Raw genomic sequence first — 27437 nt, forward strand, 5'->3', positions numbered from 1 at the left:
TCGCTGGGGTCTCTGCTGAGGGGCACCCCTGGGTGCCCACCACCCCTACCTGGGCACTGCTCACTTTGACCCAGAAAAGCTTCATCTCGTAGTGGAATCACAGTTCAATGCCTAATTAATACATAAATTTGGCATGTAAAACCTGTGCAACTGCAGCTTTCTCTGCTGCTCTCCCCATCGTGTTTATCTGCCAAGTAACTCCTTATCAGCAAAAATTTGAAAAAAAAAAAGTGAGGGGAATTGTGAATTACAATACTTTTCTGATTACTATTTGTCTTTTCCATGCAAAATGAAAAATTTTTTAATCTCCTGCATTTAAAGCATGTCTTTTTAAAAGCAGCATGACTGCTTACTGCCCATACAATGACAGTGCATTTAATTTCCTCCCAATAATTTTGTGTTAAGAGTGACCACTGATCTAAAACATAAACCCAGCATTTGTTATTATATCACACTGAAATTTAACACCTAAATTATTAGCAATAATTAAATAATATTTACATAAAGACTCTCGTAACTTCAATACTAAATTCAATATTTCCTCTGTTATCACCTTAACAGAATAATAACAACAGAATAGTAACACCTGTTATTATTAACCCAAGTGAGAGGGACCAGCAGGGGAGGGAGCTCCACAGAATCCCTGGATAAAGGGCTTTCCAGCTGGTCAGCCCATCTTACCTGCCCAGAGCTCTGATCCCTTCCTGCCCGTGCTCCCGGGGAATGGGCACCGTGGGACCTGGCTGCTGGCAGGACCTCGCTCCTGGCCTTGGTCCTGGCCTTGTTCCTCATCCCTGGCCTTGGTCCTGGCTTTGTTCTTCATTCCTGGCCTTGGTCCTGGCCTTGTTCCTCATTCCTGGCCTTGGTCCTGGCTTTGTTCCTCAGTCCCGGCCTTGTCCTTCATCCCTGGCCTTGGTCCTGGCCTTGTTCCTCAGTCCCGGCCTTGTCCTTCATTCCTGGCTTTGGTCCTGGCTTTGTCCTTCATTCCTGGCCTTGGTCCTGGCCTTGGTCCTCATTCCTGGCCTTGGTCCTGGCCTTGGTCCTCATTCCTGGCCTTGGTCCTGGCTTTGTCCTTCATCCCTGGCCTTGGTCCTGGCCTTGTCCTTCATCCCTGGCCTTGGTCCTGGCCTTGTCCTTCATCCCTGGCCTTGGTCCTGGCCTTGTCCTTCATCCCTGGCCTTGGTCCTGGCCTTGGTCCTCGTCCCGGCCTTGCCCCACAGCCCTGCATTTCTGTGCTCAGCTGTGGATCCAACGGGGCCAGTCACACTCTGGAATTTCTTCCGGGTTTTCCCCTCTTCACCTGTTGTTCTAGAGGATTCTTTTTCCTTCCTGGTTCCTGCACCAGCCTCCTGGCCTCGGGCTCTGCGGGACTTGTGCTCCCTTTCCCCGAGGTGAGGACACCTTCCAGGTGACACCACCTTCCAGGTGACACCACCTTCCAGGTGACAGCATCTTCTGCTCCCTCTCCCAGCCCAGTGCATGTGGATCAGGGATAATCTGGTTCAGTTCACTCTTTTCCCGGTTGAACTTTTTGCTGGGACAGTGTTCAGCCTTTTGTCATTGTTCAGGGACAGCCAATTATAAATTATTGCATAATTTTTCTCATCATGGTTTACTTAAAAAAAAAATAAAATTACAGCTTGGTTTCCTGAACGTGGCTTTACATTTTTTCCTAAAACTGGGCTTGTGGGATGTTCAACAAAGCATGGGACATACCCTGTGCCACGGAGAAATACCTTGGAAGAAACCGCTTCATTTTCCCTCACATCCATCTTTCCATGAGCTACTCCTCTGGAACTCCTCCTAAAACCCTCTTTCAAGGCAGACTTTCGAAGAACCGTGGAGCAAACACGAGTGTGTGGCACACAGACAGGACAGGGGCACTTCTACACAGAAGCAGTTTGCCACCTGCTTAGCAGGGAACTGGAATAAATTCAGCGTATCTGAATCGGCGGCGGTGCTGCTGCCAGAGCCCTCTGCACCCCCGGCAGAGCCGCCCGGGGCTGCAGCACAGGCAGCAGCAGAGCTTCTGGCTTTCCCCGTGGGCTCAGTTCTGTCTCTCCAAAGGCTCCTCGGGGTTCCAGGGGTGCAGGGGCTCCCACGCAGCCCAGCTCAGCCCCGCGGGAGTCGCGCCGGCCGCAGCTCCCGTGGCCAGCGGCACAGAACGAGGCAGATCCGGGGGTGCAAGGGGCAAAGTCCCTGTGAGGGTCTCGGGAAGCAGGGCTGCCCCTCCGGGAGGAACAGCAGGAGCAGCTGCAGCGGCCTCAGGGGCTGAAACAGGAGAGGAAAACAGGAATCAAAGGAAAGCCCACCTGGGCAAAAACAGCATTCACAAAGCTCCTGTGACGTCCTGTTTATAACTAGCTGCCGCATTCTACAACTGATAAAAGAGGACTGGTGATATATTCCACCTCTGTTGTTAGCGGGGAGTGCTTCCCTCCCTGCCATCCCTGCTGTGGCCATTTCTGGCAGCACACACAGAAACAGGGCAATTTATCCCCTATTTACCTGGGGAAAAGGGGACTCAGGGGGCTCCTGGGGCCCTGTGGCACAAGGCCTGGAGGAACACACCCTAATAAATGCCATGTTGCCCCAAACCCACCTGGCCGCTGCCCTGGAGGCAGGACAGGCTCTCTGGCTGGGCAGGAGAGGGGCTGAGGGTTCCATGGACTTCCAGCACAGATCAGATCAGCTGGAGCTGCCCCTGATGCACTCAGGGGAGCCACCCCAACTGGGGGTTTGCCCTGGCTTGCCAGAGGCTTCCTTCCTTTTAAGCCTGCTTAATTTTATCTTGTCTTTCCCTCTAAAGAAGGAAATTCCGCTTGACAAGTTTTTGCCTGCTGGTGTCCAGGTTTCGCAGTTTTTTTAAAAGGATTTGGTGATTTCCATTTTTGGGTTCTCTGGCATGCCCAAGAGACCCTTCAATCCTCCTGACACAGCAAAAAGAAGGCTCTTTCCTCTGCGGGAAAACAGAGATGCTCTAGGAGGAGAAGAGGAGAGAGCAGAGGAGACCTGAGGGCTTACCTTGTGCACGTGGCCTGAAGGACTATGACCAAAGAATGAAAGCTAAAGAGAAAAATAAAAACAAAAATAAAAACTGAAAAGGGGAGAGAAGAGAGGAAAAAACGGAAGAGAAGAAAGAGATTAAGAGTTTACAGTGTGTTTAACTGAGAAATAAGCCGTGGTTACAGACAGAGCGCAACAAAACTCTCAGGTGAGAAGAAACATGGAGTGTGAAGCAAAGTCCGAGCGCTGGGGGCTCAGCTTGGCTCACGAGAGCTCCCGTGTCCCTTGGGTGGTGACAGCGACCCCCTGCCCCTCTGAGCCCAGCCAGCCACGGCCACAGGCTCGGGGGAAATGGGGAACATCAGCTGAGCTCCTCTGGCCCTATAAAACACCCCGAGCCCGGCCCTGCTGAGCCTGGCTCAGGCTCAGGCGCTGGCCCAGCTCAGCCACGAGCGCGGCCATCCCACGGACAGGGCAGGGCTCAGCTGGGGCCATTCTGGGCTGGAACACACAGCCTGGCCTGGCTGCAGACCGCTCTGTGACACCAACTGTGGCTGCAGGCGAGGCAGGAGAGCAAAGCCCCCGCTCCTGCAGGGAAAGGCTGCTCCATGCTCTGCCTTTCCCGGGGCTGGCACGGGATGGGAGGGAACAGGGAGCAACAACCCCTTCCCCAGAGCTCTGCTGCTCTTCCAGGGCCACGGCCCCGTCCCTGCCCCAGTTCAGGCTGCCCCGAAGGGCAACAGGGAGGAAGGAGTCAATTCAAGCAGCTCATTTCCCTCCTCAGAGGGGCTGGTGCAAATGCTAGCTGTTTTCCTGGAGCTGTCCCCCTTTCTCACTGCACTACACGCACGAGCTCTCTCTAGGGTGGTTTCCTTGGCCCAGGTGAAATGGAGAATGGTCATGTGCACACACAGCAGCTGTTCCGTCTGCATGACCTTACCTTTTCCTCTAACTCTTTTATTTGTCTTTTTTGGCCTTCAATTCTTTCTTCTAGCTCTTTAATTCTCTGTCAGATTTCAAATAAAAAAATATTTATTAACCAACCAAATACAGACGTACCCGGGAGATGCATTAGTTTGGGGGATGTAAATCGTTAAGTGCTGTGCTTCCACCAGAACCAGACTGGGTATCGGGCTGCAGGCGAGTGCTCTGCGACTGTCACCGTGTGTGACAAAGCCAGGAACAGCACGCTGCCCTGTCTGCAGGGCCCAGCAAAGCCTGTCCCAGGCCTGGCCAGCTCGGGACAGCTCCAGGGGAGGCTGCTGCTCCCAGGGCCTCCCTCCCTGCAGGAGTGTGTCTTTTGTTGACAGAGTGACAGAATTATCCTTTGTCCCCAAAAAAGGAAAGAAGTTCAGAAGTTTTTCTCATCGATTAGGTGAAAAGCTACTTCATAAGACTTTGGGGACTTTACCTCAAACTTAAGGATAGCTAATTGGACACAAGCCAAAAAGTCCTGCCCGGGCAATTTAGTAGAAAAATAAGAGAATAAAGAAGCTAATGGCTTTTGTGAGGTGTTTTCGGAGTAAGATTTGTTGCACTTAGTTTAGAGTTTTTGATTTTACTGCCAAAACCTCCCGAGTGCCCCGGCCTGGGCGGCCCCACACCCACCTGCTGGGCGTGCTGGATGAGCTCCATCCTCTCCCGCAGGATTTGGGCGTCCCTCTCCCGGAGCTCGCTCATCACCTGCCGCTTCCACTGCTCCACCGCGCTCTTCAGCTTCTCCTTCTCCTCTTCTGAAAGAAGGTCGGAAATTTTGGCTCCAGCTTCTTGCTGCAGGGCATCATAGAGCATGGCTTCTAATTCCAGAATTTGCTAATCAAAAACAATATAAAGCTGTCAGCTCGAGCTTGTCCCCGGCAGGGCGAGGAGTTTGCGAGGAGCGGAACGCCCGACCCTGAAAGGCAACGGGAGCGGAGCGGGGGCTGCGTGCTGAGCGGGGAGAACTCCATCCAGAGGGAAAACACCCCGGCTGCCTCCACCCTGCAGGGCTCCCAGCACCCTCTGGGCCCAGCCTAGGCTGCCCCACAACCACGCGGGAGCCAGCTTCTCCTCCCTGGGGATGGGCCGTGACCGTGGGGAGAGGAGGAGAGGGAAAAAGCAAAGGCAGGGGTAAGGGGAGAAGGGAGAGGGGAAAGGGAGAAGGGAAAATGTAACCAGGAAAAGGAAAGAGGTTCATAGAAGACTCATTTTGTGAGTTACAGATATTTTTTACGTGTATTTTTCAGTCCCTCAGCTCCCCTTTCCCAGCTCTCCTGCTCCCCAGCAGAGGACACAGCAGCACCGGTCCATGCTCCTGCCAGAGGGAACAACCCCCAGCCGTGCGTGTGCAGCACTTTGTACCAACCAGGGGAAAACGCCTCATGGGAAGACATTCCCAGCACCTCCTCTGTCAGCCCCAGGAGGGTTTGTGCCCAAGGAAGTGACCCTGTCCTGTCCCGGGCAGGCAGATGGACCCTCTGCACCCCTGGGACGGAGAAATGCGGGACACGGACTGCACCTCCCCGGGGCCACCGAGCATCCCTGCATCCCTGGCAGCCCCTGGGGCAGCGGGTGCTGGCAGGCAGGGCGCCCTGCCCTGGAGGCCGGGACAAGGGCTGCTCCCCGGGCAAGCCAGCAGCGGGCTGGAAGCTTTCTCAGCACGCTCGATGCGGAGCGGGAGAGGAGGCAGCAGCTGCGGCAGCCTGCACAGCCCCGCAGAGCTGGGGCGCCTTGCAGGGCTCTCCGCGGCCCCGGGAGAACCCCCCGCAGCAGAATCCTGCATTGCTGAGGCTGGAAAGTCCCCTGAGCCCCCAGGGCAAGTGTCCCCAGCACCGCCGAGGCCACCGCGTCCCCAGCGCCACACCCACAGGGCTCGCCAGTCCCGGCCGGGTCTGGGGACAGCTCCGCTCGGCTCCACAGCGCCTTTCCAGCGGGGCTGCTGCCGGCTCCGAGCGGGCCGGGGGGCGCGGAGGGCAGAACGCTGCCGGCTCCGAGCGGGCCGGGGGGCACGGAGGGCAGAACGCTGCCGGCAGAGCACCGGCACCGCGGCAGGGCCGGGTACTGCTGATAACTGGGGATCACTGGCTAATAACTGCTGATAACTGCTGATGACTGGGGATCACTGGCTAATAACTGCTGATGACTGGCTAATAACTGCTGATACCTGCTGATAACTGCTGATAACTGCTGATGACTGGTGATGACTGGCTAATAACTGCTGATAACTGGCTAATAACTGTGATGACTGGCTAATAACTGTGATGACTGGCTAATAACTGCTGATGACTGGCTAATAACTGCTGATGACTGGCTAATAACTGCTGATACCTGCTGATAACCAGTAACAACTGCTGATAACTGGTTAATAACTGCTGATACCTGCTGATGACTGGCTAATAACTGCTGATGACTGGCTAATAACTGCTGATGACTGGCTAATAACCAGTAAGAACTGCTGATAACTGGTTAATAGCTGCTGATACCTGCTGATAACTGGCTAATAACTGGTGATAACTGGCTAATAATTGGTGACAACTGGTGATAACTGGTTAATAGCTGCTGATACCTGCTGATAACTGGCTAGTAACTGGCAGATAACTGGTTAATAACTGGCTGATAATTGCTGATAACCAGTGACAACTGCTGATAACTGGTTAACAACTGGTGACAACTGATTAATAACTGGTGATAACTGCTGATAACTAGTTAATAACTGGTGATAACTGGCTGATAACTGGTTAATAACTGGTGACAACTGGTTAATAACTGGTGACAACTGGTGATACCTGCTGAAAACCATGGCATCTCCGTGGGGAAGAACACATCAGATCTCAGTAGAAGATTCTGCTTTTCCTTTTAAAACAACACCAACACCGTGCTAACCCCGTGCCAGCACAACGCTGCTGTTTGATACCTGGATTTCTGCTGTGCCCCAGCCCCAGCCCTGTCTGGAGACACTGACCCGGGCAGGAGAGGGGCAGGGGGACCCTCCTGACCCCAGAGCAGCAGCAGTGCCAGCCAAGGGCTGCCTGGAGCAGGAGCCCTGCAGCAGCCAGGCTCAGAGGTTCTGCCTGTTAATCCTGTTGGCTCTGCTTCGGGGGGATCACGATTAGCTGCTCCTCATCTCCAGGCACAAAGGAAACGTGGAAGTGGAGTGGATTTTATAGAGCAAAAGAGCTTTTCCCACTGGAATTCCAGGGCAGAGCAAAGCTTCCTTTGCTGCTCCCAGGCTGCATTTGTGCCCCGGAGCAAAGCAGTGCCTTCAGAAAATACAGGAAAATGCAAATAACCTCAGTCCCCTCTGCAGGGGCTGACACTCCTTGCACTCACTGCTTCCCAGCAGCAGTCTGCCTTCAGCTGCACAAACTGCTGCTCAGCACAGGAGGTGATGGAGCCACAGAGTCCAGAGTGGGGCCTTGAAGGGCACCTTGTTCCACGCCCTGCCAGGGGCAGGGAAAATCCACTGCAAGGCGTTTTAGGGCTGGGACCACGGCTGAGGGGGCCTGTGTGTTTCCCAAGGCTTCCACTGTGCCCTGGCTCCAGATACAGCTCAGAATGGGGCAAAATCAGCCCCAGAAGCCACCCACAGGACGGAAAATGTACGGAGCAAAAGCTCCCCCAAATGGCTCAAGACACAAGCAGACAACAGGAGGCAGCAACAGAGGCATCAGCACTCACTGCTCCTCAGAAAGTGTAACTGTGCTCTAGGGTTATGCAGAACTGGGAAAATGAGATTAACTGAGGAGAAACTTCATGCTTTTTGTGGATATATGTATAACCTTTCTCCCATTGATAGAAACAAGACAGCTGATGACTGAAAAGATGTGTGAAATGCCTTAGGATCAGCTAATGAGGAACCTGACTTACAAGCAGTTCCATTTCAAATTCACACATCCCGGAATACCTCCAGCTGCTCTGGTTACAGAGGGGGTCATCGAAGATCCAAGGACATGTCTAGGCTAAAATATCTTTTTAAAAAATATAAGAAAAATTACTGAAAACCTAATTTCCTTATCAGTCTTTTACTGAAGCTTTGGTTGATTTAAAACTGGTGTTGAGTAAGTTAATGTGCTGACCCTGCAGGGGCCACTCAGACCCAGGAGCTCTGCTCACGAGGCAGCCCTGGTTAGCTCAGTGCAGTTATGAAATCTTATGAAAATCCCTTTGCTAGGATTTTCTTCTCCTGAGAAGCTGAAGGGCCTCAGCTCCAAGTGTGAACAGTTTGTGATCTGCTGCTGTGGAATGCAGCAGGTGCTTCCTCCATTGCTCAGTGTGGGATGTTTCTGCTTGGTGGCCAATCCAGGGGGCAGCAGCTCTCGGACTCTCTGGAGTCACAGAACTTTGTTATCCATTCCTTTCTATTCCTGTCTCGCCTTCTGATGAATCTTTCTCTCTGTTCTTTGTAGTACAGTTATAGTGTGATCTTTTTAATGTAATATATATCATAATATAATAAACCAGCCTTCTGAAATGGAGTCAAGATCTCTCCTTCCCTTCACCAAGTCCTGGCTGCCCTGAAAACCACCAGACCAGCTCAGGGGGCAGGGGATTTGCTGAGCTCTGCCCCCGTGCAGCCCTTGGCACAGCAGCACTGCCCAGGGCACAGTCTGCACGGGGCCAGAGCGCGTGGCCAGCGAGCTCACCCCTGTGTCCCAGCTCAGCCACCTCACCTTGTGAGCCTGGTCCAGGGACTGCTTCCTGAAGTCCAGCTCGTCGTCCAGGTAGCCCTTCTGCTTGCTGAACAGCTCCTGGGGGGAAGGAAGGGGCTGTCAGTGACCCCACGGCCCCAGCCCTGTCCCCTGCTGGCCCCTCCCCGGTACCTTCTCGTTCTCCAGGTCCAGCATCTTCTGCTGCAGCGCAGACTCGGTCACCTCGATCTGCTGGAGCCACTGAGGAACAGAGCAGAGCCTGAGCAGCAACCTGGGCAGGCACCACTCAAACAGCAGAGCACAATCAGCCCGTCACTGTGGTTTTCTCTGAAAAGCCACATTTCCCAGCCTGGCCCTTCCCTTCTGTGTGGCTTTGCGAGCTCAGGCACATTTCAGCTGCAGCTGCATGAAGCGAAGCCCTGTCCTGTGCTTTGCTGGCTGGGACAGAGCCCAGAGCAACTCCTCATGAAGCACCGTGCCTTTGTCAGGGAAAACCACAGGTTTCACCTCCCTCAGCAGGCCTGCTCACAGGGGTGGGTGCTTCCAAAGGCACAGACCAGGAGAGCTGCCCCGGGCCCCCCCTTCCCAGCCTGTGGTCCTTCCTTACCTTCTCAGCCAGCGTCAGCACAGTCCTCGCCTGGATGATGACCACCTGCTCCTCGTTGGTCAGGTTCTGCACCAAAAGCAGAGCACAATTACAACACACCCCAGTTCTTGCTGCTGACCCACTAGCTGGGCCACTGCTGTTTCAAACACATCTGGGATTAAATATGTCTGAGGAACAACAAACTGAGGCAGAGAAAATTAATACTGTAACGCAAAACCATTGTAAAAGCCACTGTCACCATTCACTACCAATCCTTGTCATATATAATTCCTCCAAAATTCTCATATTTACCAGTGAGAGCAGGGACACTGGATCCATTTGTACCCAAGAGGGACTAAACAGACATTTACACAGGACAAGATCGAGCTCAGCACAAAGAGCCATGGGGAGAGGAGGTGCAGTGCTCGTGCCATGCACCACCCTCGCTTTGTGCAGCCAAGCCATGATTTTGGGAAGCATTTGTTGAGATGCTGGCCATTCCACCCATCTTCTGTCGCTGTCTCAAAAATATCAAAGCACTGGAACTGGGCTCTGCATTTCATCCCAAGCTCCAGTGTGACCACAGGTGCACAGGAGAGGGGCCAGGGCCTGGCTCGTGTGGGACCCTGAGGCAGAGCCAGGGCAGCTGCTGAGCAGGGGGACTGTGGAGAGCTTCAGTGCCAGGCACTGCTGGGACACGCAGTGCTGTCCTGCAGGGATTGAATCAGGGAATCCTGGCATGCTCTGGGGGGAAGGGACCTTAAAACTCCTCCAGTGCCACCCCTGCCATGGCAGGGACACCTCCCACTGTCCCAGCTGCTCCAGCCCCAGTGTCCAGCCTGGCCTGGGGCACTGCCAGGGATCAGGGGCAGCCCCAGCTGCTCTGGGCACCCTGTGCCAGGCCTGCCCACCCTCAGGTATTTACAGTCCTGGTACTTCCAGGTTGGGCCATGGTCCTGGGGATGGCGTTTTGCTGCTATCCAGCCTGTCCAGGGCAGAGCTGGGGCAGCTCCTGGTGCCCAGCCTGGCAAGGGGCAGAGCTGGGGCAGCTCCTGGTGCCCAGCCTGGCCAGGGGCAGAGCTGGGGCAGCCCCTGGTGCCCAGCCTGGCCAGGGGCAGAGCTGGGGCAGCCCCTGGTGCCCAGCCTGGCAAGGGGCAGAGCTGGGGCAGCTCCTGGTGCCCAGCCTGGCCAGGGGCAGAGCTGGGGCAGCCCCTGGTGCCCAGCCTGGCCAGGGGCAGAGCTGGGGCAGCTCCTGGTGCCCAGCCTGGCCAGGGGCAGAGCTGGGGCAGCTCCTGGTGCAGAGCTGTGGGAACAGTGGGGACCCTTCTGCTGCCCCAGTGCTGGGGTGGGTCTCCCAGCAGGGTCCTGGAGTGGCTGAGGGCTCTGTGAGACCTCGGGCTGGAGAGGGGCTTTGCTCTCCTTGGCCCCTCACAGCCCTGGGGCTCTGCTGGCACAGGAAAACACCCACAGGACGTGAATGCCTTCCATGTGCACAGGGTGTGCAGTCATTCACTGCCACCTGCTGAAGGAGAAGCACTTGCACGTTTCTTGTTATTTACTTCTTTTCACGCTGCTGTTCTGACTTCTAGTTTAATACCCTGGTAAGTATCAAGGGTCAATGGGTTATTAGGCAAACTCAAAGCACACAGCTGCTGAAATGCAAAAGCAAAGCAAATGCAGAGCGAGCAAATCGACAAACCGTGTGTGACCAGTGGCCAGAAAGCCCCAAACACCAAGATGACTCTGAGTGGCAGGGGTCTCAGAGGCAATGTGGTGACACGAGCCCCTGCACTGCACTCTTCAGGTGGCAGCAAAGCCTTGAAATGCCAGCAAATGCTTTGCTCGTGGCCCAAACCAGAGGCAGGACAGGCTGTGCAGCACCAAACCAGGCAGCTGTGCTCACTCCACACGAGGACAGGCACTCCCCAAAGCATGCACAATTTATTAAAGGAACATACACTTACGGCGTTATCCCCTAAAATGTCCAGCTTTTTCATCAGCTCTGCCACTACAATGTCCTGCCGAGAGAGAAAGGGAGGAGCAGGGTCAGCCCAGGGCATCTGCTTTTGCTGAGGGAGAGGACAGGAAAGGAGCATCCCTTACTGTTACACCTTCAGCCTCGCAGTACACCTGCAGAGGGCTCTTCCCCTCCGTGAAGGGGCCGTGGTGGAAGGTGATGGCCGGGGACCGTCTCTCTCTCTCCTGGAAGGACAATAACCCCTGGTTACCACGGCACCATGGGATGCTCTGGCCTGGAGGGGCCCTTAAAGCTCATCCCACCCACCCTCCTGCCACAACAACCCATCCACCGCACTGGCGGCGTTTGTGGTGCTCGCGGTTCTCCTCTTTGAGCAGGAGCCTGCACGGAGCCCCCAGCCCCTCCCTGCCCCTCTGCAGTGCCCCGCAGGACAGGGGCTGCCCCAGGGGCTCACCTCCAGCTCCAGGATCCTGAACTCCAGCAGCTCGTTCTGGTCCTTGGCGTCCTGCACGTCGTGTTTGAGGCGCGCCTCCTCGGCCTCCATCTGCCTGATCTGCCAGAGCACAGGGAGGCTGAGCCACGGGCAGGGAGGTGAGCCACGGGCACACAGGGAGGCTGAGCCATGGGCAGGGCAGGGCTGAGGCAGTGGGCAGCACAGTACAGGGAGGCTGAGCCATGGGCAGCACAGCACAGGGCAGGGCTGAGCCACCAGCCGGGCCAGGGTGTCGGAACTCAGAATGTCCCACAGACATTCTCGGACGTTCCAGGCCCAGGTCTAAAGCATCTGAGACCCTGGCATGCAGCCAGAGACCCCTGTGGCTTTGAATCTGACCCATGGAGCAGTTTACCAACTTTGCAGGAAGAACAAGAAGACACAAAAGTTTAGATATTGTAGTAGAAGTAGTCACGAAGTGAAGGGTAGGATTTCTGAGTGCTGTACAGGGGGGTTTAAGCCTTGTACGCAGGGGTCCAAGTTTTGTCCATGGGGGTCAGGAGATCTAAGATGGAGGGATTTGGGTGTGCCCTGTCATCCTCCTTTCTCCTTCCCAGCCTCCATGTCTTTGGTGATGTTGGCACTCACAGATTGGTTTAGAGTAGAAAGTCACCATTCAATATAGATGATGGGCATTGGGGAAAAGTATAAACATGTAACAGGTAATGTGTGATATAAAAGATGGCAGCAGCCCCTGGGAGGGCAGCGTGCCTTTGTCTGAGCTGCTGAACGGGCCACAGCAGCTCAGGAGAAGAATCTTTAGATAACCAACAATAAACAACCTTGAGAACAGACAACAGAAGACTGCTGAGTCTTTCTTCGAAGGCACGGGTTGGAGGAGGGACTTTTCCATCTTTTGGGGTCATCCCAATCCGGGGGTGAAACCCCACACCAGGGGACACAGGGCTGGCCCCCAGGGCCACTGTCCCCATGCACAGGACACACACGGGGCGAAGCCAGAGCCCCACTTCTGCAGCAGGTTTATGAGTGTCTCATAGCAAGCATGAGCTGTTCCAGCAGGGCCGTGCCATACAGATTGGAATATCGCCCCTTCTGCGTCCCTCAAGGCACAAGTGCAATTTGGATAATGCAAATAGAAAGGTTGAATACCTTTTCTACCAGCTCCTGATTCCTTCTGTACAGCGCCTGCTTCTCCTCAATCCACTTCATGTCCTTGGGGAGAAATGAACAAGGCTGCAGGGGAAGCTGCAGCACCTGCAGCAGCACAGCAGCACCATTCCCTGAACCCCACGTGCAGAGAGAACAACGAGAGCTGTGAAACTGTAAGCCCATCACCTCCTAAAATAACTTCCTCAGCTAAACTTGCCCATATAATGGTAACAGCTCTGTAGTACACAAATGGGATAAAAACATTCCAGCGATTAAAAAACTCTTTCAGGAAAAAATCTGGTTTAAATTAAAAAGGATTCTAACTATTCTAACTATGTGGTTACTATCAAATTTCTATTTTGCTAAATACAAATTACATATTTCTGCAGATCTGGCAAACCAAACTTTATCTGGAAGCTAATCTTAGTCTGAGGAATATAAAACCCACAAACCCAGAACATCTTTTATCAGCAAGAACAACAAGAGGAGGTTAAGCTGGGAAGGCAATGATTGAATTATTTTATATTTTATTGTTATAATTTATTTCATGAGATTTGAGACAAATATTTTTTGAGACAATATTTTATTGTCTCAAAAAATATTTTCTGTTTACTTTCGTTGTTGTTTTGGTTTTTTTTGCTTTGTTTGGTTGTTTTTTTGTCAGCAGAAGTGGTGCACAAGCTGCAACCAGCCTGGGAACCTTTCTGGTCCCCAGCAGAGAGGTGGGGAAGGGCTGGAGTCAGCATTACCTGTCCCTGCTCAGCCAGAGCCTTCTCCAGGTCCTCTATCTGAGCCTGGGACCGGTGGATTTCTGCCTGGAGCTGCTCACGGGTCTGTGGGATATGAGAGAGAAACGAAGAACCAAAAATTGATAAAGAATAATTTAAAAGTAAATTAAAAAAAAAAATCAAACTTTCTCCAAAAGACCAAACCGAATCCAGTTACAGAAAACATTTAAAACACCAAAGGCTTTTAACAAATGATTTTGAAAGTTCTTTGGCAGAAGAAATTTGCAGCGGAGCGCAGAGTATCAAATAATCAAATGTAATCAAATCAAGTCTGGGAGATAGGATTACTGATTTTGAGATTTAACTGGAGATTAACGAAATGGCAAAGCAGAGCTGGTCCCTCGCAGCTGCTCATGGCAGGCTGCAGCCAGAGCCTCCCTTTCTCCAGGAAACAAAGAGAATTATCGTGGCACAACTTGGGCACACCTGGCTCCCTTAAATTTGGGGCACGTCAAACACTCAGAGCAGAGCCCACATCACCAACTGGCACACTTCATTGACCTTTGTGCCTTCGGTGCCTTCTCTGTGACTTAGACCCTTATCTGTGATTTACTGCCACATCTACTTCATACCCATCTCTCATTTTTTACTGTGTTTGCAGCTTCCTGCTTGTTTAAATAGACACCACATTCCTGCACGTGCTTTCTGGAGGACAAATGGGGTTGATTTATTTGTTACATACTTTCACAGAAGGTTTTCTTTCCTTGAGCCATTTCTCTGCTATTTATCCCATTATTTACATGGAAAGTGATTTTGTTTGCACGACCAGCCCTGGTGTCTCCTTTGGCCCACTGTGCAAAGACTAAAATCCAGTCACTCCCACAGCTGGGCATGCCTTGGCCCACTGGGATCTTCCTTCCAGGTGCAATCCCTGATGTTCCAGAGCAGATGTTCGTTCTGGGAATGTCAGTTTTCAAGCATTACAGCCTGGCCCACTCCAGCGTTCCGGGATAACACCTCCACAGAACAGGTGCAGGAACAAATCAGGGCTCTGCAGGCACACTTCTCCTGTCAAACAGCAAATTCCTCCCTTTCCTGACTGCACCCACCCTTGCAGGCTGGGCATGACCCATCCTGCCAGCCCTGCAGGGAGTCAGGGAATGGTTTGGGTTGGGAAGGGACCCCAAATCCCCCCCAGTGCCACCCCTGCCATGGCAGGGACACCTCCCACTGTCCCAGCTGCTCCAGCCCCAGTGTCCAGCCTGGCCTGGGGCACTGCCAGGGATCCAGGGGCAGCCCCAGCTGCTCTGGGCACCTGTGCCAGGGCTGCCCACCCTGCCAGGGAACAGCTCCTCTGTAACTCCTTGGCACACACAACAAGCTCCTAACAAAAGTCAGGCCAGCTGTCCAGAGCCAGGGCAACTCTGTGAGGCAGACAGGCAGAACAGCACAGGGCACTTTGCAATTTAATTAACAGAAAAATCTCAGCTATAAGCCTTCTAAACATTTTATGAGGACTCATGTAATCTCTCAGAGCCCAGAAGGAATTAAAGACCACGCATTACGTACTTAAGGCTATCTGTCCCAGTTCTTTATAGAAAAAGAGCTTACTTTCAAGGATTTCCTGTAAGAAATTCTCCCTGGATCTCCCTTGAACAGATCAGAGGTGAAGAGCCCGAGCTGCAGCAGGGGTGGGCTCTCAGCAGCCCCTTCCCAGGGGGGTGGCAGCAGTCAGAGCACCTGGAGCTGCCTGGCTGAGCCCTGGTGAGCTGGAGAACAGCCTGAGCCTGGCCACAGGGACCCCCAGCCGCCCTCCCAGCCCAGAGCCCCGTTCCCAGGCCACGCGAGCCCCGCAGACCTTGACTTCTCTCTCTGCATCCAGGGTGCCCCCGACCTGCTCCTGCAGCAGGGCGTAGGCGCGCTGCAGCGCCTGGTACTCCATGGTCAGCTGCCGGAACCGCAGCTCCGTCTCCTCCTTGGCCATGCCCTGCCAGCACGAAAACACAAAGAAAGGAGGGGGTTGGGTTTGTTTCCTCTTTAAAGTGCCAAAGTTATCCCTTTTGAAATGCAGTTTGGAAGCACGGTACAAAAAGCCTTGGTTAAGTGCCCTCAAGCTGCTTCTCCTCTGTCCCCCACACATCTCTTGCATGCTCTTACCTCCAGGAAATGCAATACAGAAATAAAAAGACAATCCCTGCCTTGGAAAGATAAAAGCCTGCCTTCCATATAGCACACTAATGACTGCACCACCCTTTCTCACTGGAACAGGGAAAATCATCACAGTAAAGGTGAAAATGCAGCCTTCTTTAACAACAAAAGGTTTCAGTCTGGAAAGGAAACCAAGCCTGACAGCCTCCCTCAATTATTAAAACACGAATCCAGAGTTAATAGTTGTAGAAGTGGTGACAGCCAACATGAAAGGAGCCCTTCATCTTCTTCACCCTGCTTACAATATCCAGCGTGGAATGCTTTCATGTCGGGCTGACCGGAATATTTCACTCAACATGAAATGGAATTACATCGCTGGGTGCACGCATCAGCTTCCCGCTGCTGAACGGGGGAAGAGTGTCAACAGAGGAACGAACAACAAACAGGCTCATGCAAAACACATGCAGATTTCCCGCAGTGCAGCCTGGAAACCATCAGGTATCTTGCAAGATGGAGCGAGGAGTTCTGCAGGCTCCTTTGTGCAGACAGGACTGCACACCTGCAGCCACGCACCACAAAAAGGCTGCACATCAGCAGGGGCCACGGAAAGGCTGCACATCAGCAGGGGCCACGGAAAGGCTGCACATCAGCAGGGGCCACGGAAAGGCTGCACATCAGCAGGGGCCACGGAAAGGCTGCACATCAGCAGGGGCCACAGAAAGGCTGCACATCAGCGGGGGCCATTCCCGTTTATTGCAAGGCTCTTGTTAAGCCCAGAGCTGTGTAACGGGCCAGTGATCTGACACACACTGGGGAGGCATTTGTGGGGAAGCCCTGGCAAATACAAGGAGTAATCCCCTTAATTTGTATTAGGTTTGTGTGCTCTGCTCTCAGAGCCTCCGAGCCCAGCCAGGAACCAGCCTTTCCCTGGAGCCCAGAGCTTCAGGGGAGCGTTCATCCCCTCTCCCTGCTCCAACACAGACCCTTCCTGCTCGGTGCTGAGCTCGGCTGGCCCAAACTGCACCCGCCAAAATCTGCACCAGGCTCAGAGTGAGCACACCTCCCAAGGCCTGTCCAATTTCTCGGTTCTTTAGACCTGCAAACCTGCCATAAATTCAATATTCTTAGGATATGAGATTTCCAGCTTGGCGAGAAGTTGTGAAGTTACTGAAGACCTGAGAGTTGGAGATGCTGACCACCATGCAGGTACCAAATTTAACAGAAGTGTTTCATTTTGAGGTCTGAGGTGCCAGAATGACAGAACAGATATGAGAGAGCAGCAATGACAGATAGAAAAGATGGAACAGAGCAGGGATTTCATTAGAAACCAGCACCAAGGTCACAGAGCAAGAGGGGTTTTTGAGGAGTACCTCTTCCAGGTCGTCCTCGGGCGTGCAGGGGGTCTGGTCAGTCCGGTCGGTTTGGTAGGAGATGGAGGAACCATCAGACTCCAGGGAAGCCTCCTCGTCGTAGCCATAGAACGTCTCCACCACTGGCTTCTGACAGAGAGCAGGGTCAGGGAGTGGCCCTGGAACCTGGACAGACTGCCCTGACACCCGGACAGACTGCCCCCTGACACCCGGACAGACTGCCCCCTGACACCCGGACAGACTGCCCCCTGACACCCGGACAGACTGCCCCCCGTGCCCGGACAGACTGCCCCCTGACACCCGGACAGACTGCCCCCGGCACCCGGACAGACTGCCCCCTGATACCCGGACAGACTGCCCCCTGACACCCGGACAGACTGCCCCCCTGACACCCGGACAGACTGCCCCCTGACACCCGGACAGACTGCCCCCTGACACCCGGACAGACTGCCCCCGGCACCCGGACAGACTGCCCCCTGATACCCGGACAGACTGCCCCCTGACACCCGGACAGACTGCCCCCGACACCCGGACAGACTGCCCCCCTGACACCCGGACAGACTGCCCCTGCACCCGGACAGACTGCCCCCTGACACCCGGACAGACTGCCCCCCTGCACCCGGACAGACTGCCCTGACACCCGGACAGACTGCCCCCCTGACACCCGGACAGACTGCCCCCTGACACCCGGACAGACTGCCCCTGCACCCGGACAGACTGCCCCCTGACACCCGGACAGACTGCCCCCTGACACCCGGACAGACTGCCCCCTGACACCCGGACAGACTGCCCCCCGCGCCCGGACAGACTGCCCCCTGCACCTACAGATACTTTTAATTGATGAGTTACAAAACCGTACCAGATTTTGACCTTTGGTTTTAACTTGCAGTGGGGAACATTGGAAGGAGAATCAGGGAATCCCAGAACGTGGCAGGGACACCTCCCACTGTCCCAGGTGCTCCAGCCCCAGTGTCCAGCCTGGCCTGGGGCACTGCCAGGGATCCAGGGGCAGCCCCAGCTGCTCTGGGAATTCCATCCCAGCTCATTCCCACCCTGCCAGGGAGCAATTCCCAATTCCCAATCTCCCATCCAGCCCTGCCCCTGCACTGGGAGCCATTCCCTGTGTGCTGTCCCTCCAGCCCCTGTCCAAAGCCCCACGCAGCTTCCAGACAGAATGTGACTCCCTGCAAGGCCGGGATGTGATGCTGAGGATGACAGAGTTATCTCCCATCGACCTCAATTAGTTATTCATGGGTTCATTAGCTCCAGCCTCGCTCTAATTGTTCATCAGTGGATCACAGCACACTGGCAGCCCTGACATTAAACCTGACTGTGGCATTTCAGTGTTAATATTTACATTAACACCCTGCCAGGCCCTCATTAACCAGCATCCCCTTTTCCCTGAGCTCTAACCATCGCTTCCCTAACCAGCAATTTTCACATGTTACTAAACTCCATCATGAATTATTTACTACGTACACATGTTTCCAGGCAGCACCATTAGAAGATCATTTGGAGATGTGTTAATCCATAAAATTTGTCTGCTCTTCAGACAACCGCATCCCACCAGAGTCCCACGGGGTAAATGCAGAGCGTGAGAAGGCTCAGAATGCTCGGTGCAAACAGGTCCCCTGCCCCCCTGAATATCCCAATACAGCCTGCCAGTGTCCTTGAGCTGCATCCCCCAAACTGAAGTTCAGGACCCATTTGCAGACCTTGAGGAGAGCACTGCCATGGCCCCGAGGTGCCCTGAGCCCCCCAGCCCTGTCCATCAGCACGTCACCGTGGAAGGTTTTGTTTTTACCTTAGGGATTCTTGTCATTTTTTTCCTTTGCTTCCGGAACCTTAGCAGCTTATCCCGCTCCTGCAGAGTCAGAGACACGTGTTAGCTGTTTGCAGGGAGCAATTACTGAAATCAACCACGCCAGCACAAGGGGCCACTGGGGAAGCACAGGCAGGAATGTCCCTGCTGGCCACTGTTCCACACCTCACCAGTCCAGGGTTACTTACTCCAACATCTTTCAGCTGTGCCACAGACAGCTAGAAATTGCTCTTTATGTCCATGAAAATCAAGCCAAAATAAAGCTGGGGATAAGCTTCAGGCTGAGAGTTGGGGTGTCCCCTTGAGCTGCTCCCCGGGTGACCATGGCCCTGCAGCCCTTGCCCTGCCCCTGTCCCTGGTGGCTGTTGGTGGCCCTGGGAGGGGCACACACTGCAGGGCCTCTTTGAACTCTGCACTTCCAGGCTCAGCTCCTTCTCCAAGGATCTGCAGGCTCCCCTCTGCCTCTGGAGTAAGGTTTGAGCCCTTACTGCTGCCAACAATTTTCCAATTGGAGGAAATAATGGAATAATCAAATTCCAGGTTGGAGGGACCTAAAATATCACCTCCTTTCACCCCTGCCATGGCAGGGACACCTCCCACTGTCCCAGCTGCTCCAGCCCCAGTGTCCAGCCTGGCCTGGGGCACTGCCAGGGATCCAGGGGCAGCCCCAGCTGCTCTGGGCACCCTGTGCCAGGCCTGCCCACCCTCCCAGGGAGGAATTTCTTCCTCTTTGTGGCATTAGGTCGATTTTTTACAGTACTCAGAAAAAAAGTCTCTGTTCTGGACTTGCAAAGCCCAGGAGTGCAGAGAGGGAAGCTCTACAGGGGAAACCCTCAGCTGTTCCATCTCCCCCGCCGGGGACAAGGGTGTGGTGACCTTGGGGACACTGACACTGCTGCTGCTCAGCCTGGTGGCCAGTGCCAGGCCAGCTGCAGGGACAATCGAACTCTGGCAATGGGAACAGCACATCCCATCAATACCCATCACTGGTGGAAGCCCAAACGCCCCTGCCCACCACACACAGGGATGGGGCAAGGGCAGGCTGAGCACACCCTGCTGTGGGTGACTCAAAGCAGGGGCAGCCAGAGTGAAAAAAGGCAGTTCCAAGCAGATAGAGCTGCCCTGGAGATGGGGACACTTGCCCTTGGCCATCAGGGCAGGTGGTGGAATTAAAGCTTTCCTGCCCACCCTCGCTGTGCTTTTCTCTGGTGAACAAGTGCTGATAGAAAATCTGCTCTGAGGAAACCCCTGGGTCAGCTCACTGCTGAACACAGATGGAAGGGAGAATAAATGCTAGTGTACCCTGCCTGCTTTCCACGAACAGCAATTTAAAGCATACATAGATGAGGGGAAGGTAATGTCACTCTCACCATGACGCTCTTCACATAGCCAGCAGTCTCCAGGGTCTATTGAAAAAGAATGAACTAATGTCAGTAACTGGACAGGCTTAAAAAGAAAGGCAAGAAATAAAAGTTATTTTCTAGAGGAGTATCGTGATTTTGGTGTTTTTTGTTTCCAGGGACAGAGAACATGTTAAGAAGGAAGCAAAACCCCAAGCCCAGGACTGCAGACCCCTCCCTGCAGACATCTTCAGCCCTGGTGGTGTGTCCAGCTGAAGGAGCTCGGACAGATTCCCTCCCAGATCTGGCCACCAGCACATGCAAGGATGTGATTCTATCAGGCCAGGCCAATGCAGATTGAAAGGGCTTTCCCAAACCTTAACCACAGATAATTTCTATTACTACTAAGCACAGGAATGCCCGCCAGGTTCCCCTGCTGCTCACTCAGCTCCCAGAACCTCGGGCACCCCTTCCTTGGGCTTCCTCTGCTCTGCCCTTGGGCACTCTGATGTAAGAACAGCAGCCTCCCATCTCACCTTGGAGAGCTCATCAATGATGTTTTGCTGCTCAATTACTTGTAGCCTCAGGAAATCCACTTCCCTTTCTTCCTGGCTGTGGTCAAGGTCATTTAGGGAGCTTGGTCTCCTTATCGCTCCAGTTCTTTGCCTCTAGAATCCAAAAACCACAGGGCAGAAGAGGAAATGATCAGGAGGGGACTGATCCAGGGACTTGTCTGGCCCTTCCCTTCACAGCAAGTAAAAAACATCTCTGTAATGGCTGCCCTGCAGCTCTCCTGCTCCCCTTCTGCTGAGCCACATCCGGGCTCCCAGTGTGCCGGATGGTCCTGCTCCTCCAGCTGGAAAGAGGGGCAGGGTCACGGTGCAGATTCCCCAGGGATGGTGAGGTGATTCTGGCAGGGAAGTTGAAGGTGAACCATGGAGTGCCAGGTTTGGGTTGGAAGGGACCTGGCCAGAAGGGAGCAGTTTCCCGTGGCACCTGCAAGTGTGGGCCAAGGCCTGACTGGCTCGGCCCCACCAGCTGCACCTGCCACGCTCTCCCAGGAGCACGGGCACTCACCATGGCAATGTTCTCCTGCGTCACGAATTTCAGTTTATTCTCCATTCGACGTAAGGCATGTGACAACTCCTCATTCTTCCTACTGAGGCGTTTGTTTTTGTCCAAAATGGGCTTATACTGACTTTCTGCTTCTCTGAGACGTTTCAACTGAAAAGTAAAGAGAAAAACAACATCTCTGGAGGTTTTTCGTCAAATATATTAACTGCTTTCTGTAACTATCACTGTAGAAGTATTTTCTCCCGATGCAAAGCAGAATTATCAAAAACTCTTGGGATTTTCCATTGGGAAGAGAGCATTCCCACACGAGACGATGACATGCCTGTGCAGCCAGCGTTCAATGTGGGGAATGTACTTGCTTTTAAAAAATAAATACATATAATTCAAGCTAATGCCATCTTAAAAATCCATTGCTGCACGAGCCAAGAGGGGAGTGAGTGACGCGGCCCAGCCCGGGCAGCGAGCTGAGGAGGAGGCAGCCCCTCGTTCCAGGCAGCACAGGAGCAAACCCCGGGGTGTTTCTGGGACAGGGCAGCGCGTCCCCAGGCCCTGGCACTGCTGCACTCACCAGCTCGTTCCTCTCCTCCGACAGCAGCGCGTTCCTGTCCTCCAGCTTGCGGATGATCCCGCTCAGCTCCGCGATTTTCAGCTGGAAGCGCCGGGCATCCTTTTCATCCAACTGCTGTTCCTAAAACAAAGATCAACTGCAAATAACTGCTCATAAGTGTACACGCCAGAGCACATTGGCAAAGCTCAAACTTTCTCTTATCCCAGAGCCAAACATTTCAAAATGTTTTCGCGTCGAGTGTAACCCGTGGAACCCAAGTGACCATGGAAAGCTGCAGGGTGAGACCAACGGAAAGTCAGGAGTGGAAATGTAACAAAGAATGCAAATGCAGAGGCATGCATATGCATATGTATGTGTATATGCATATGCAAATACAGCATCACAAATGTGATAATACAAGTGTGCAAACACAAAGTTTACAAATGGTAAACTTGGAAACAACAGAAAATATCAAAACTGGAGGCCGTGTTCCAATGATGCCACTGTTGAACTGAGAGCTTCAGACACATCGTCCACTCTGAGGACATGGTCATAAGAAACTGCTATTAAAATTACTGAATTACTGAATGGGGAAAATCCATGCAGTTGTGCATTGAATAAGCTCTTCTTCCAGAAAGCTGTGGCCCTTATGGGGTCCTAAAGAGTCACTCGTAAAGCCACAGGGGTAGCACTTGATCTGAGTGAAAATGCTTCAATCAAATTAGAAATGAATAGAGATATAGGTAGAAGTGTTCTCGTTCAGAATCAGAGGAGTTACAGCTACTGACAAACGTGACAGACTTTCCCCCTTCTCTACAACTTGTTCTGGTCTTAGGCAGAAGTTGAGTACAACTAGAGAGAGGCAAATTAGTGCCCGCAGTGCTGGTGGCACTTTTGGGAGGTCTAGGGTTCCTCATTCAACAGGTGCAGGAGAGGCTCGGGCCAAAGAATAAAACAGATTGGTTTGCTCAGGTATAAGTTTACACTTGAACTGAGACAATCAAGGCTGTCGCAAAAGAAATCTTGATGAGGATCAGCAATGAGGACGACCTGCACACGTCAGAGGCACGAGGGCAGTTACCCGGGGGCTCTTCTGGGCAAAGGGGGGCCCCAGCAGGGAGGTGCCAGAGTTACACTGCAAAAGCCACTGCGGAGGGGTGACTCCAATCGAACGCTCTGGCTGTTGCAGAGCATGAACAGCAGAGAATAGGTGAGGAGCTCTTTGGTTTGCTTCGTGTCCTGCTGACAGAGAGCAGCAGAGCAGGGCTGCCCTGGGGGCTGCAGGCTCCGTGCTGCCCCGCAGCGCCTTCCCCGTCCCCTCTGGAACTGGCCTCGTACATCTGCTCCCCAAGCCCCAGCCCGCGCCCCCGAGAGCTCGCACACAAACAGCACCGGGTGAGAAATGCATTTGCATCGTTTGTTGGCAGAGTCGTGTCAAACTGGCAAACTAAGGCGGGTGGCTGAGCATGGCACAGTGAGGAAAAGGAGAGAGAGAACAGAGGAATTCCACCCTGCTGACAAAACCAAACCAAACCAAACCAAACCCAAACCAAACCAACTGGGAAACAAAACGACAGAAAGCAAAAGCTCTCCCATGGCGAGGTTTGATTGGAAATCTCAATGGTTTGGGCACGACAAAAACCAGAGCAGCAGCAGGTGCCTCAGGAGCCCTGCACAGCCATGGGACAGCTCTTGCTGCAGGGTGCACTCATCAAGATTCTGTCACTCGTTTAGGTGGAACCACGTGGAAGTGCTTACGGGGCTTCCCGAATGATCTGAAGCGTCTCCTGCACCACTTGCATAAGGAAGTTCCCGCTTGGGGCTGCTCAGATGCCGGTCAGACTCTTTGAGCTGGGACAGTTGTTCATCTAAAGCCTCCTTTTGGAGCTGCAGTCTCTGAGCATGCCCGGCTCGCACCCCTAACTCTCTCTCCAGCACGAAGACTGCTCTGTCCTTAAACTTAATCTCCTCCATCTACAAGGAGAACAGAACACAGTCACACAGCGCTCGGCAGCACAGGGCACCCCGGGGCGGCGCAGCCCCGCTGCCCTGCCACCCCGCAGGGACACAGGCAGTGACAGTGAGCTCCGGGCTGCAGCACTGCCCCTCTCCAGGGCCACGCTGCAGGAAACCCCTCCTTCGGCAGGCAGCTGGCAGGGGAATATTGGGAAACAGCCTGAAATCCTATCACCGCTGCAGAATATCGTAAAAAAAATTAAAGCTTGGCACTCGCATCACACTTGGATTGTTTCACTCAAACACTTGAACTCAAACACTGCAGCGTTTTGCTTGGATGCCACCTCTAGAAAATGTGGATTATTAATCTTTAAACCTCAGTATCCTTTAAATTTTCAAAATTCCTTGAAGAAATATTTTTTTAAATTCTTTTTTTCCAAAAGTCTCCCTTGTGAGCTATTCCCTTTCCATGAGAGGTTTTACTTATACATAATAAACATTATGCAAAATCATGAAGTGCTTAAATGACAAATCCCCTGTGACCTCTAATGCTCTCCTTCCCCTGTGCCAAGGGCCTGTGCACATCCCGTGGGATCAGCCAGGATCCGACCCCTGGGGTCTGGATGGAGTTCACCAGGGTGGCTGGGTCCTGCCAGTGAAGGAAATCCCTGATCCCAGCCCGGGGAAGGAAATCCCTGATCCCAGCCCAGCTGGGTCCAGCCCAGGGAAGGAATCCCTGATCCCAGCCCATCTGGGCGGGGGTGCTGCCCACCCTGGAGCCCCAGGCCCATCACCCACGGCTGCAGAAGTGGTCACAGCCCGGGTGGCAGGGGTTCCACAGAAAGGCAGAAATCACACCCACGCCCCAGGGGTCTGCCAGCTGCTTTCAGACTCCAGAAACACGAGATATTTGCCGTTGCTTTTTGAGATTTCAGACATCTAATTTCAATGGTCAGTTTTTGAACCTGGCCTGCTTCAAATAAGAACATTTTGCCTTGTAAGAGCTGTGATAGTACTTTTATCTCTGCTTTGTCTGTAAACCTGGAAAAAATGACACAGGGAATCAACAGTCACCCCAAGGACTTTGTTTGCAGCAAAGGCCAAGGTGGCCCAGCCAGGGCAGGTGCTGCAGGTCACCCAGGCACCAGGAAAGCAAAACGGAGCAAAGGAAAGGGATTTTGGGTGCCATTCACTCACGACCCTTTCAACAATGTCTGTGATGGCAGCGTCTGCTGACTTTGAATGAAACAAAGACACAGGTGCTCCAGAGCACCTGAGGTCTTTCTGCTAAATGCCTAATGAGGAGAAACCTGAACGGATGCACAGATGAAAAGATACCACACCATCAAATGATTATTTGTTTAAAATAAGCAGAATATCGGGTAGTTAATTCTTATTCACACGGAAACAAAGACATATTGCAACAAAGGCAACACATGAAATTGGGAGGAACAAAGAGATGAGAAAACACAAAACATTTTACAGCATTTCACCAACAATTTGTTTTCCAGGAAAAAAAAAAATCCCTAAACACAACCTTCATAGGCCACAAGCAAACATTAGCCTTGACATCGTCCTTCACCTGAGTAAATTCCCACACACGACATGCACAAGGTTGTGCCTGCAGCCACTGACAGACAGAGACAGTGTGGAAACAGCACAGATGGAAGGGAAAGATGTGCCTCAGCACAGGGATGAGAGGGGGGGAAGGCAGGGCAAGGCGCCCCCAGAACTCACTGGCAGTGCTGTGGGTCCGTGGGCACGCTGCCCTCGGGCAGGGCCAGCCTGGCCTCATGCTGGGCTGTGCTGGGCTGTACTGGTGCTGTACTGGTGCTGGGCTGTGCTGCACCAGGCTCCGGCTCCTCTCCCTGCTCCCAGCCTGGTGCTCCGGAGCTGGGAAGGGGCGGCAGTGCAGGAGGAGCACCCACCCACCCACCCACCTGCAGGCGCCCGCTGCACTCCAGAGCCGCACGAATGCTGATGAATATTTATGTGTCTGCTGCTGGAGGCAGCCCCAGCACAGCTGGTGCCAATTACAGAGCAGCAGCCGTGCTCGGGGAGATGAGCTGCCCCTCGGTGCTCCCGCAGCTCCAGGCTCTGAGCCGTGACTCTGGCAAAGTTATTACTGCCATCCTCCTTCAAACCCAGGCTGAGGGTCCTGCCTGGGACATCTGTCCCTGCAGTCTTCCTGGGGCTCCTGCAAGCTGACAGATGCTGACAAAAATGGCCTTTGAAGCTGCCAGGGCTTGGGGTCAAAGGCATCCCCCCAGGCTGGGGGCACAGAGGAGGATCCCTGTCCAGTGGAAGCACATCTCCCCACAGTCTGAGCTGGCATCAGGACATGTCAGGAGACCTGTCCCAGCCTCAACGGGACTGCCAGGGCGCTGGCACCTGGCTGAGACACCCAGGTGGGGAGGGACAGGGTGGTCCTGGGGTGTGCCAGCCCTGGCAGAAGGGCTCAGGCACAGGGGACACACACCCTGCTTGGTCCAAACCCAGTGCAGCCACAGTTCCACTGGGAATCCATCCATGGAGCACAAACCCAGTGCAGCCACAGAGCCACTGGGAATCCATCCATGGAGCACAAACCCAGTGCAGCCACAGAGCCACTGGGAATCCATGAGAGGAGCACAAACCCAGTGCAGGCACAGTGCCACTGGGAATCCATCCATGGAGCACAAACCCAGTGCAGCCACAGAGCCACTGGGAATCCATCCATGGAGCACAAACCCAGTGCAGGCACAGAGCCACTGGGAATCCATGAGAGGAGCACAAACCCAGTGCAGCCACAGAGCCACTGGGAATCCATCCATGGAGCACAAACCCAGTGCAGCCACAGGGCCACTGGGAATCCACGACTGGAGCACAGACCCAGTGCAGCCACAGAGCCACTGGGAATCCATCCATCATCAGCTGGCCTGAGAGACATGAAAGGAACCCCTCAGAAAGAGGAGGTTCCCTGACCCTCCTCACACTAGGAGTAATATTGTCTGGCTTTCATATACAACAAAATCCTTCAGCCCAGGTTTAGATGGAGAAAAAAAAACGTGGTAAATGAGGGTCAAACCAAAAATGACTAAAAAATCCACAGGTGGAAGGAGGAACAATTCACCTTAAACACGTGTCTACCTTTCAGATGCTGCACTGCTTTTATAATAAGATATGGGGGGGTGTCTCAACACAGGAGGGAATCAAAAGCAGAGGGTAATGACTAAATCGATCACCAATAAAATCAATATTTGAAAATTCAGCTTCCTATCCTTTCATCTGATCCCACCCTTAAATCAGACATCTTCACTAATTTAGCTCAGCCTGGCAGAGCTCAGGGTCTCAGAGCACACAAAGGCTCAGAATGGTGCTCAGAACCTCGGTCCCCTCTGTGGCTGTGGGGTGGCACTGCCATGAGGGAGCTGTGAAGCTCTCCATGTCCAGGGGTCTCACCGGGGGATTGGCACAGGTTATTAAAGCTTTTGAAACGCCTAATCAACTCGAGTTTATCTAGATTGAAAATAACCACTCCCCGGGCTCCAGCAGATCTCATTTCCTCAGTTTTTCTGACTCCCAGTCCCCTGATAAAGGAGATGGGAGTGAGGAGGCTGCAGTGGCCACGGCTCTGCAGAACTCCTCCTTCCTCACCAACCTAGAGTTTAAT

At 53.4% G+C, this 27437-nt stretch overlaps 1 protein-coding gene across 20 annotated transcripts in view; it reads right to left on the reverse strand.

Moving 5' to 3' along the window:
• LOC119702638 (janus kinase and microtubule-interacting protein 3) overlaps positions 1-27437 on the reverse strand; it is a 62906-nt gene that overhangs the window by 7748 nt on the left and 27721 nt on the right. For 4 of the 20 annotated variants that reach the window (XM_038141013.1, XM_038141016.1, XM_038141015.1 and 1 more), the window contains exons 5-24: positions 23588-23803; positions 21851-21970; positions 21286-21432; positions 20745-20876; positions 20239-20274; positions 18851-18910; positions 17047-17175; positions 15387-15515; positions 13550-13633; positions 12801-12863; positions 11652-11750; positions 11323-11421; positions 11178-11237; positions 9241-9306; positions 8805-8873; positions 8655-8732; positions 4615-4818; positions 3947-4012; positions 3025-3066; positions 682-2271 (exon numbers count right to left, since the gene is read on the reverse strand). In XM_038141013.1, coding sequence (XP_037996941.1) covers positions 2113-2271; positions 3025-3066; positions 3947-4012; positions 4615-4818; positions 8655-8732; positions 8805-8873; positions 9241-9306; positions 11178-11237; positions 11323-11421; positions 11652-11750; positions 12801-12863; positions 13550-13633; positions 15387-15515; positions 17047-17175; positions 18851-18910; positions 20239-20274; positions 20745-20876; positions 21286-21432; positions 21851-21970; positions 23588-23803 — 2058 coding nt within the window. In that variant the 3' untranslated portion in view covers positions 682-2112. Of the gene's footprint in view, positions 1-681; positions 2272-3024; positions 3098-3946; positions 4013-4614; positions 4819-8654; positions 8733-8804; positions 8874-9240; positions 9307-11177; positions 11238-11322; positions 11422-11651; positions 11751-12800; positions 12864-13549; positions 13634-15386; positions 15516-17046; positions 17176-18850; positions 18911-20238; positions 20275-20744; positions 20877-21285; positions 21433-21850; positions 21971-23587; positions 23804-27437 lie in introns of those variants that run through there. The other 16 variants (XM_038141021.1, XM_038141019.1, XM_038141017.1 and 13 more) reach the window with 16 other exon arrangements.

Source organism: Motacilla alba, chromosome 6 (assembly GCF_015832195.1).
Source record: "Motacilla alba alba isolate MOTALB_02 chromosome 6, Motacilla_alba_V1.0_pri, whole genome shotgun sequence".
Classification (NCBI taxonomy): Eukaryota; Metazoa; Chordata; class Aves; order Passeriformes; family Motacillidae; genus Motacilla; species Motacilla alba.